This window comes from Squalius cephalus (assembly GCF_949319135.1).
Source record: "Squalius cephalus genome assembly, chromosome: 13".
Classification (NCBI taxonomy): Eukaryota; Metazoa; Chordata; class Actinopteri; order Cypriniformes; family Leuciscidae; genus Squalius; species Squalius cephalus.
This window is the reverse complement of record NC_137134.1, coordinates 21,326,615-21,338,726: the sequence shown is the minus strand read 5'-3', so window position 1 is coordinate 21,338,726 and position 12,112 is coordinate 21,326,615. Positions and strand designations below refer to the sequence as shown.

At 38.3% G+C, this 12,112-nt stretch overlaps 1 protein-coding gene across 1 annotated transcript; it reads left to right on the top strand.

The window, feature by feature from the left end:
• The first annotated feature begins 1,059 nt into the window (after positions 1–1,059).
• Positions 1,060–11,291, top strand: dph5 (diphthamide biosynthesis 5). Its single transcript, XM_079890407.1, has 8 exons — positions 1,060–1,129; positions 1,270–1,446; positions 2,509–2,633; positions 3,634–3,742; positions 8,195–8,315; positions 9,732–9,771; positions 10,777–10,880; positions 11,058–11,291. Exons 1-8 carry the CDS (start codon positions 1,118–1,120, stop codon positions 11,288–11,290), a joined length of 921 nt encoding a protein of 306 aa, XP_079746533.1. The 5' UTR covers positions 1,060–1,117; the 3' UTR covers position 11,291.
• Positions 11,292–12,112: the final 821 nt, after the last annotated feature.

Genomic DNA, 12,112 nt, shown 5'->3' with positions numbered 1-12,112 from the left:
CTTGTAAGCCTTATATTTAGATTAAGACCTTTGACTGCACTCTGTGTTCATTCATTACAGGTATCAGCTGTCTGTAACAAAAGGTCCTCACCCTAATTCACAGCCTATTAACCTACAAATAAAACGGGTCAAGCTCATGGTCCGCTAAACCATGGTTATTAAGTACCATGGATGTATCCCAAATCACATTATGAGTCATAGTACAGCTTCACGCAGTCATAGATACAACCCATAGACAACAAGGGAATTATTTTCACATTATTATTATTATCATTATTATTAAGATTTTTCTGAGCAATCCAAACAATCATAAATCCATAAACAGTCATGAAAAACACCCTGGAATCTGCAACATAGTAAAGTACTGCTCCAAATACTAAAAGTGCTGCACAAAACATAAATCAACAACAAATAAAGTAATAAAAAAGTTGCATTCTATGGTATTTGGGGAAGACTGTGTGCACATTTTTCTTCAGAATGTTTCTCTGCAATTTGAGGGTGAAACTGATGGATTTACAGAGTAAACAAACAGCAAACAGCACAGTAAATAGCCCTGAACTTGGCAATCATTCATCCATTTGCACTAAACTACACAATATGGTTGTAATTTCACAATGTCTGAATGTGTGGTTTTAAGGTTAGTGAGAGTTTGCCCATTAAACACCTAGAATTTATTCTAAATCAATGTTTTGTGAGCTGTGTGGAAATTATAGGTCACACAAAGACACGTGCTAAAATTACAATTTAGTTAGTAAAGTTATACAGATGTCTGCTCAGTATAAACTACACTAATATTTGTTTAAACCTTTCTTTTATAAAATATATTTAAATGTAGCCTATATATATATATATATTGGTTTTTAATTAAGTATATATAGGCTACTCAAATATATGCCTAGTATATACTATATGAACAAATATTAACATTTTATACATATTATTTTAACTTTAAAATAACTTAATGGTAATTATTAACTGTGCACCACATCCTAGACACAATAAATGTGATTTTAAATGAACGTCTAGTTCACTCCAGCTTATTCTGTTTCTATGGTTACAGCACGCGACATTGTCGTGAAGTAGTCTACGCTTTACGGCAGTGGTTGTCAGTTGCTCCATGTGGCACCATGTGAGTGCTGAATAACAGTGAAACTCAATGTATTCTGCAAGCTTTTTAGTGTCTGATAAAAGATCGCAAAACAGTATATTGACTCGTATCCATTCTTTAAAGCGCTTCTTAATGTGTTCTTTTGTGATTTCGCCTTTTAGCGACGGGTAACGGTGAAACCTGCTGTGTTCTCTGATCTAGAGATGTTGTATTTCATCGGTCTCGGGCTGGGCGATGCTAAAGACATCACTGTCAAAGGTTTAGAGATCATCCGACAGTGTAGTCGCGTTTATTTGGAGGCTTACACGTCCATACTGACCGTCGGGAAGGAAGCTTTGGTATGTGGATCATTAAACATATTATTAGGTCTGAATCTTGACGGTTGACAGCTCGATATATAGCTCGATGAAGATTATGATTGCATTTTGAAATATTGCTGTAATTTGAGACCTAAGATGGAGAGATAGTACTCACGTGCCAGCAATATGCAGGTTGATGACAAATGATGCTTGGAATGATCTAAATAAAGTTTGTTTGTTTTTTACTATGTCATGAAATGCCATGATATTTGTGTTTATTACTTTTTCAAATATTTCTGAAAAGGTTTATTCCATATTCTACAAAAAAAGTAAAACGTACCAATTTCATAAAAGTTTTTAAACATATTTTTCAAGACTAAAAATGTATGAATCATGAACATTAAGAATATATTTTTTTGGAAACTCAGTTTGACCTGAACTAGCCCTGGCTTTTCATAACAGGTCAAAATATGTGATATTTTTAAGGACTTTACTGACTCTCTGTGATGTCATTTCCTGTTTAATAGTTTTGTTGTCACTTGACAACAAAATGACTTCCTGCATATTGGTTGTTACCCCATACTAACTGATTTGGCAGACAAAAGTTTTTCTGATATTAAGTATTTTGTAAGCAGTGATAATATAAAGTTATGCAACCGTACTTAACCCAATATCTCATTTTTTAATAATAAATAAATGTGTACACCACTTTGACATTCTGGACTATTTCGGAGTGTTGGCCCCACAAAAATATCAGAAGTAATATGAATTCCATGTTTAATATTTTAAGAATCAAAACTATTTTAAATGAAAGTACTCTACCAGTCAATTTTTTTTTCCCTTTGCTTTCATGGTTTGTTTCAACTATCCAATAAGAAATTCAATTATATTTATTTTTATTATTTTTTGAATAATATTAATTATACTTAAAAATATAATGTTATTAAATTATTATATTTGTCTGCAAAATTAATATCAAACATTTAAGCCTAAAGTGCTTAGAGTGCTTAAAGTGCAACACTGATATGAAAACCCACATATGAAACATTTGAATCATCTGAAATATTGATGTATTTCTGCTGCCGTTGCTTTCTGTCTCAGGAGAAGTATTATGGGCGCGAGTTGCTGCTGGCAGACAGAGACATGGTGGAACAACAGGCGGATGAGATCCTGAAGGGAGCAGATGTCAGTGATGTGGCGTTCCTGGTGGTTGGTGATCCTTTTGGGTAAGACTAACATCTACAATAACCAGTCTCCACTGTTAAAGACATATTTGATCCATATGTACAAATGCAGTGCAAATTTGACCTGAACTAAAACATCCGGTCAGACTGTTCAGGAGGATTTACCCTCAACAATATAGTTGGCAACTTTCATTTGTGGTTTCTCTGCATATTTGTCTTATGATGCTTTGAGTCACTCTGATGTTGCCATCACTTAAACCACAATTACCACAAGTGCAATGACTTACCAGGAAATTTTAATTCAGATGTTGCACAGGCTTTTATTGGAAAGCTTTGTCACAAGCCTATCCAACTCATATTTCATCATATAATGAAAAAAGATATTACATGAGAAATTGGAGGAAATGTTCAGACTTGTTTGGTTCGCTTTGATTCTGATAATGCCCTTACAGTACAATCAAGTGCACTCATGTCCCTTTCAGCCAAAAGTATACAAAAAAACCCATCAGAATACACTTCCTACAGCCTAATTGTAGATAAATAATGTAAATGTTTCCTATTATTCAGAATATTTGAACCACGGAGTGGTTGAGCACCAATGCTCTGGGCTGCAATGTTATCGGTCTTACGATTAGTGGGATGTGGACTGCCTGAGGTCTGGGTACTTTGGGAACTCTCCAGAAGAGATGAGCTAATTACGCCGCACTTTCCCGTCTCTATCGTTTCTAGTCACGGTTGCGAAGTGTTTGGCTCCAGCGTTTTTTCCATCCAAACCACCAAAACCCACAAAGCTGGGAGGAGGGATGAGGGTCTGACTCCTCATTTTCCTGCACTTAAGAATGTGTGGGTTTAATAAAATTTTATGATATATTCAAGATCGAAAAGGATAAGCGTTTGTGGCGCAATTTGGATTACTTCCAAATTGTAAACCGCACAACACTTTAGTGAGAAAAGATGTCAACAAGTAGCCAATATGCGGTTGGCGCATATTTTGGATTAATGTACGCAAAAAAAATAATAATAATTTTTTGCTTCTCTCCAGGGCCACAACTCACAGCGACCTGGTTCTGCGAGCGTTGAATGCTGGGATACAGTATCGCGTTATCCACAATGCCTCCATCATGAACGCGGTGGGCTGCTGTGGATTGCAGGTACGTTTACCGCCGTTCGGCGAATTTTCACAGGCGAAATCCAGTCATTTCAATAGGAATCTACGAATTGTGAATTTCGTGTCAGGGTGAGATATTTCCCCACGAACTGGTTCAAATCGGTCATGCAAATTAGCTGCGCTGACCAACAAAAAGCTGCTTGGTTTGAAATTGACGCCTTTGTCAGTTGTGCTTCATACATCGGCGCACAAAAGTTTGCCGAAATGTCGCTGATGTGACCGCACCTTCCCCGTGGTGTCATTGTCAACATGTACTTTCCAGAGAACGTAATTTGCTTTTGCGCATCATTCGTGCCCAGTCTCTCGTGAAAATGATCAAACGGCATTACGGCCTTTGTGCTGTAGGCGTCCCAGCGGAGTCTATCAACGAAGCCTTGTGGCCATCAATAACAGCCCCCTGTATTGACCTGTCAGGGCAGCTTTGTGTACCAAGAGGCCCCAGATGCCGCCCTAAGCTCACGATGGGCATTTTCAGTTGATCTGAGATCAGTGGCGCCATTTCTAAAGGATATTATTTAGGTAGGAATAGCAGGTCCTAAATCATCTACCGCAGCTGCCGCTCTCATCTACTGAGGGATTTGGTAGGTTAACACACACTTTGCAATTACTGTTTTGGGTGCAGATTAAGATGCGCCAATTGGACTCAATCAACAAATAGGGATGCCAGAAAAAAGCATGACATTCCCCAACCCATGTGTGCAACTATCTGTTACCCAAAATACGAATTATTGTATTAGAAGGATTGGTTTTGTTCTACTTCCCCATGACTAGGTAGTGGATTCTGAATGACGGTCTTAAGTCATAACGAAGTGGAAGTAGCGACAGATCTTTTCCTCTGTAAGGCGGATCTGAATGCGAGCTTGCAGTCGATTGTAAGAAAGGGGCGGAGTTTAACCGGACAAAATGATTGGAGGAGTCCACTAGAGTGAAGTCTGACATTTCGACGGATCATTGTGACATTTTGATTACAAATTACGAGGTCAAAACTAAATTTTAACAATGAAACATGTATGGAAGTAAAATAATGTCAAATGTTTTTGAAACAAAAAGCCTGTTGAATTGCACTACTTGAAAAAAAATAGGCATTGCATTAACCATGCTTGCATTTTAATGCATTGTATTTTTAGGGCTTGCATTTTTATGGGCTGAAATTCAACATGGTTGAATATTTAAGCTGTGAATATTTCAATTAAAAACATTTCAAACACATTTTTATTATTAAAAATTCAATAATCCATATTCACCTTTCATATTTCACTTCCAAAATATTCAAACTGTTTAAAAATACAACCTATAATATTCAACAGGCAATTTTCGGTCCATTTTATTTCACTTTGAAAATTCGCTTCCACAAATTCGGTGGTTCAAATTCGACAGAAAATATTACGTTGACATCCATGAACTGCAGGAAGAGCAGTAGATTACCGAGATACTCCTCATCTGCTGTTACTCGACCTCACCAGCAGGTGGTGCAAAAGCGCGTGTTGTTGACGAAGACCAGCAACAGTTAGAGCAAGCCATTCATTCATAAAATGAAAATGATTATCTGTGTCAGTATATATGCGGAAAAGATGATAAAGACACAAAAGCTGTGTTTATGTTTCATTCAATAACTTCATTGTCACTTTCCCTGTGTAGCCTACATGTCATCAGCTTTCTCAACCTATGAACAGGATTATAATCGGTTTCCCTCAATACCTCACACTCGAGGATTCCCCTTCTGTCGGGACAAAACGCTTAACGTAGTTTATGGACTAATACAGTGATATAAAAGACCAAACTCGCACCTTATTGGGGATGTAGGCTGTAGGCTACTATATAGGCTCGATGGACTAAGAATATGAACGTAACGCGCAAAGTTTCATGCAGAGCGTTTCGTGATACTGGCATAAAATCAACACTTTCTCTCTTCTCTTCTCTTCTCTTCTCTTCTCTTCTCTTCTCTTCTCTTCTCTTCTCTTCTCTTCTCTCTCTACAGTAGGCTATAGTATAGTATAGTAGGCTATGCCTACGTGTATTGCATTAGCTTAAACTGGGAAGAGATAGCACTTGCATATTGTTGTCCTCCTATTGTTAGTTTAACTGTAAATCGCTTTGGATAAAAGCGTCTGCTAAATAAATGACTAAATGTAGCCTAATAAATGTAAAATTGGCTTGACATTGGACATTCGCACATTTAGGGACCGTCTCAAAAGTTGCATAAAACACTGGCATACACGTTTCTAACTTCAATAGCAAACTTTAATTGAATAAATATAAAAAATCCAAAGGGTGCGCATTATGCCTGACACTACATGAACACTTTATAGTTGGTTTTTGACTGTAAGTCGTTCTATTCAAATGCTATTGAAGTTAGAAACGTGTAAAGTCGTATACACTTTAGAGACGGTCCCTAAATGTGCGAATGTCCAACGTCAAGCCAACTTTATGCCAGTCGATCACTGGGAAACGCTCAGCATTAAACGAGTTTGGTCTTTTATATCACTGTAATTAGTCCATTAAGCTATACGTTAAGCGTTTTATATGTCCAGCTGGTGAATCCTTAAGTATTGAGGGAAACCCTAATAGCTTGCATGCAGCACATCGCCACAATATAAAGTTAAGGCAACTAAACAACCAAGAGAAATATATGTCAACCTCAAAAATGTAATATTGGATCTGTATCCGCATCGGGGAATAACATTATAATCTTGTTCACGGTAGAGAAAGATGCTTGTAGGCTACACAGGGAAAGTAACTGTGAAGACACTGAATTTAACATAAAACCGCCGTCATAATAATCACAAATACACTTGCATTGCTGTTAAATGAGTTTTATGAATGAATGGCTTGCTCTAACTGTTGCTGGTCTTCGTCAACAACACGAGCTTTTGCACCACCTGCTGGTGAAGCCGACTAACAGCAGATGGAGAGTACGCTCGGTAATCTACTGCTCTTCCTGCAGTTCATGGATGTCAACGTAATATTTTCTGTCGAATTTGAACCACCGAATTTGTGGAAGCGAATTTTCAAAGCGAAATAAAATGGACCGAAAATTGCCTGTTGAATATTATAGGTTGTATTTTTAAACAGTTTGAATAATTTGGAAGTGAAATATGAAAGGTGAATATAGATTATTGAATTTTTAATAATGAAAATGTGTTTGAAATGTTTTTAATTGAAATATTCACAGCTTAAATATTCAACCATGTTGAATTTCAGCCCATAAAAATGCAAGCCCTAAAAATACAATGCATTAAAATGCAAGCATGGTTAATGCAATGCCTATTTTTTTTCAAGTAGTGCAATTCAACAGGCTTTTTGTTTCAAAAACATTTGACATTATTTTACTTCCATAAACATGCAAACAATATTAAATTTCATGCTGAATTCAAATGGATATTTCACATGGAAAATGTATCTTCTGTCCTCATTTCATTCCAAACCTGATTGACTTCCTTTTGCTGAACACAAAAGATATTTTGAAGAATGTTTCAAACGTTCAACTGTCCAGTCAATTAAAGTCAATGGGGTCCAATGTTGTTGTTTTGGACCCCATTGAGTTTCATTGTATGGACAAAAAAAAAAAAATGTTTAAATATCTTCTTTACTTAGACTTGCTAAATCATCAGCATGCTAAAACCTACTGAGCCCCACACATAACTTGACAAAAAAATATGTAGTGGGCATGAATTAAGAATTGGTTGACACATTATTTTGTGGCCATGTTATCTTAAATAATTCCCTCGTTTTAGTTGTTCGACAAACATATTAATTAATTCCCTTGTTTAGTTGAATTGAGTCCACATTGTACTAAATTGTTCCCACGTTTTAATTTAATTTCACCATTTCCACAATTTAACTAAAACGAGGGAATTAATTTACAAGTCAGGAACAAATTCCTGATTTTTGGTTACGATATCTTATTTTTTTCCCCAACATATCATGTGCGGCACCTCGTCCATGAAGTTGTGACTCTAAATTTCATCCCTTTAAATCATCACTACTGAATTTATTAGAGCTAAGCAAAAATAAATGCATCTAGGTCATTAGTCTACCTAAACTAACCGACTAGGTTGGATGTTTGATGACTTCCTCCATACCTATGTGTTGGGTCCTGTGTTATTTTAGAACATCAAGTTAAACAAATTGAAAATGAGTAATGTTGGTAACTAGCTGAATTAAAATAATTGTAAAAATGTAAAATTTCAGTTAACAATTGTTATATCGGACTAATATGTGCTTTACAAGGTCTGTAGAACGTAAAGTAACCGTAATGACACTTTGTTGTGTCAGCTGTGCGGCACTCTAGTGTTTACAATGATGTCATGCTTATTGAATAACAGGAAGCACCTTGTCGCTGAAACGGAGCTGAAAATGGTCTACATTAACACACTGAAGCATAGATGCTGTGCGAGTAAATTAAATCTGAACGTGATTGCGTTTTCCTCCTTAGCTCTACAACTTTGGTGAGACAGTGTCCATTGTGTTTTGGACGGACACGTGGAGACCCGAGAGCTTCTATGATAAGATCAAGAAGAACAGGGATATGGGCCTGCACACGCTGTGCCTGCTGGGTAAGCACTTCCTTCAAGTCTTTGTGAACGCGATGTTATATTTCGATAGAAAGTTATATGGTGTTGTACAATTGGCATGCTCTCCGGTCTGTCCCGTAGCTCACATGTCCCCAAGCAATTATCCAAGCATGCATGTTTGTTGCATCTTTAATAGTCACTGTAGCAATGAATGTGTCAAAACCAGATGCGACGACCCCTTTATTTTGACGTCCCATCAAATAGGCTTTTCCCTTCAGGGGGCACATTAAACTTGGACCCGTTGCAAATGCTTTGGTACCCCCAAGGCAGATGGTAGCAAATAAATTACGTTTAAATCTGTGTGCCGTAGAGATTTCCAGACAACTCTCTATAAACCCCCAAAAGTACCAGTGGGATTTCCCAGTGGAAGGAGTCTTTGGTAATGAATGTTGGTAAAATCGAAGTCTACGGATTGATGGTCGTGTCTCATTGGATGGTGGGTGTGGTGGGAGTCCCCAGGTGCTTCCCAGCTGAGGACTCGGAGAGCAAGAGCGAGGACCAAAATGAGCAAGAGAGGAGGGATCAGTGTTATTAACCTCATTATTCAAAAGCAAACAGAGGGAGGCGGGGATGGGACACCCCCCCTTCCACCCTTGGCCGCAAGTGCGCTTATCTAACACAATAACCCGCAGACACAACAAAAGCACACACACAGACAAAACACAAAGACTATACGCTGCATCCATTCATCATAATGTTGCTAACAAGACATGGGCTATTTATCAAGCTGGCAAATATTGGTCAATTTATTTGCTGATGTTTCTAAATTGTTTTCAAAATTTGGAAATCTAAAAAAATCTAGGCAAATACAGTGTCTACTACCAACATAGTCAGATCATTCTGTTTAAAATTTTGGCATGCTACACAGCAACTACAGCCACTTCATTATTTATTTTTTTATTAATTGTGAATTTTACATCCATATTCTCAAATATAATTTCTTAATAATAATTTTTATGTACATTTGCTGGTATCTAGCTTACTAATTTAAATAATCTTTTTCAAAGTTGGAAGGTAAAAAACGTAGACGTAAAAAACGCATTCAAAAGAAAGTAGCAAACAAAGTAATTGTCCTATTTGACTGTAGCCGAAGTCTAGCCTTGAACTTTCAGCTGATTGCTGTAACATTTTGAGGTTAACATCGATGCTTTCGGTGTAGACATGGTGTGAGAACATGACTGGTCATGATTTGTACATTTGTCTTTGCTTTGTTCTCAATATGGGCCTCTCTCAGGTGCAGTCTGAAAATGTACTTAACTCCAGACTGCGTGGGGTTAACAGCCCCAGATGGAGGGGCGACCTACTATTTATGATGTGACAGTAACATCCAGAGAGGCCTAGTTTATAAAACCCAAGCTTATTGTATCGGACGGCACTTACAACTCCCCTATTTCGCAGATATCAAAGTCAAAGAGCAGACCATGGAGAATTTAATGAGGTAAGACTCTCACTTTCTGATTTTCTGTGGGGATGAGGGGGTTCTGCTGATTTATATCAAGTCTGGTGCTTTTCCGGGAGGGTCGATTTGTGGTTTGCAGCAGACATTCATGCGAGTTGCAGGGGGGCACACTGGTTGAGCTGGAAAAAAATAACAACAGTAAAAACTGTGGCAGCTTGTTTGACTTGGACGCATGATATGTTATCATGGACCTTCCCTGGGCCGCCTCCAGAACTGCCACATTATAATTTTCCCATCTGAAACCTTCAGAAATGTTTTATCGGCAATAGGGAACTTCATCCTCTGCTTTCAAACTTGAACTCCAAGTCTTTCCGAATAACCTTCACTGGTGTTGAACTTGAGTTATTTCTCCTCATAGAAGATGGCTGTTAACTCCTTGCTCTCTCCTTGGTGTCCTATAATTATCTCCCCCCATGGTTGCGCACTTTGTGTAATTTTATATCCAATCCACATAAACCCCAAATGGGTTTTAGTGTTCCACTATGTACGCTATAAGGAGACGAGCATTAGGCCTGGTGCGTGTTCACTGTTCAAGGCTGGAAAGTGTGCTAATGTCTCCCAGATTTACTGGCACTGTTGTACCATTACTCGGAAATGGAATAACCATATGCTGCATGATTTTGGTCACAGTCAGATGCTTGTCCAGTGAGGTTGATGCCCTTCACTGCAGGGAGGGGGAAACGGCCCCAAAAAGAAATTCAAAGCATGTTTCCAGCTTCTTCAAGTTGACTGATTTCATCAAGGATGGATGGCTAGTGCACCTTAAGTAAAGCATGCAAAGTATTTTACTTCAAAGCTCAGATGTAAATTGCATTAATCTGGGCATCTTCTTGCTCAGGGTTCTGGGACCAACTGCAACTTCAAGTTACCTGCGCATTAACAGCTCAGATCTAATTTCAAGACTGTCAGGGATTGAGACAAATTAATAGAAGACACCAGATACTTCTGCTCACTTTAAAGTTTACAAGTCCACTTTGTTTCCAGGGGTCGAAAGATTTACGAGCCTCCCAGGTACATGACTGTCGCTCAGGCAGCTGAGCAACTCCTGGAGATTCTACAGAACAGACGGGATCGTGGCGAGGAACTGGGTAAGAAACTCTCGCAAACCTTTCTGAATTGCATGAAAACCTAAAATGAACTCTGTGGTTGAACCATTTGGACTTCTGGCCAGCTTGAGACACTGGCAAGCATTGACGGAAAATTGAATTCGATTTGATTGAAAGCTGTTTTCATAGGTTTATCCTATGTTCTTTCTTTCAATGCAGCAATGACTGAAGACACAGTGTGTGTTGGTCTGGCTCGGGTCGGAGCCGAGGACCAGGCCATCCGTTCCGGGACGCTTCGTGAGTTGGCCTCCTGTGACCTGGGAGGACCACTTCACTCAATGATCATCAGTGGACACCTTCACCCTCTGGAGGTGGACATGCTGAAACTCTTCAGCGGTCCCGAGGGATTGACGACCTTGAAGATGACTGATAGTTCCACGTACATTTCCTGATATCCAAGAAGCTTGTGGTCCTGAAGAAGAAAGGTTCACTTCCCAGGACAAGTGGACAGAAGTTGGTCCACATGAGAGGCTAGAGGGTCAGAAGAATTCCAGATCAAAGTTTACCACTTTAACCTTTAAGCACCGGTCGGGCCAGAGTTCCAGAAGATTTAGATTGGGAGTGGGATGGTTATTTTGATGTGTGGCAGTCATGTTCATGCTGTCAAAAAAATAAATTATGGAATTATAATAGAGGAAATGGAAAAGGTTATTGTGGACCAACTGCATCTGGGTTGCATTAGTGCCTATGAAATTGAGCTTTCTTCAAAATTGGCATCATGTTTCTGTACCAAGAGCCTTTCTTAATGGAACTTTCTCAGTAAGAATGTAAATAAGATAAAAGTGAATTCTGAGATTCTTTTGAGCATGTACCCACCCATGTCATAATGGATGAAGATCGATTTTCATTCAATAAAGACACTCATTTCGTTGCCACTGATTACATCAACGCTCAACATGTAGTTTGACTGTTTTCATCTTCAGCTGTGGTTTTGCTTGTGATCTCTCATTTCATTTCTGTCAGCATGAATTGGATAGAAAGTGAGCCAAGCAATTGTCAAACAATCTTTTGCCTTGGTTTGTTTATATAAAGTCAAATTCATAAAACAATTATTGTTTCAAATGAAGGTTATGTGCTGAAAGGGCACACCTTTAAGGAAAAAAACTAGGGGGAAAAGTGGTGTTGTTGTTTTTATGTGATGGGCTTAATTGTTTGAAGAAGTTTTCTAACCACCAAATATTCTTAAGATATATTTGATTGTTTTTAAGAACTTG

Excerpts from the sequence above, each read along its gene's own strand:
- dph5 (XM_079890407.1), top strand. Across the intron at positions 3,743-8,194 it reads TGGGCTGCTGTGGATTGCAG|CTCTACAACTTTGGTGAGAC; the intron begins GTACGTTTACCG and ends TTTCCTCCTTAG. Across the intron at positions 8,316-9,731 it reads GCACACGCTGTGCCTGCTGG|ATATCAAAGTCAAAGAGCAG; the intron begins GTAAGCACTTCC and ends CCTATTTCGCAG.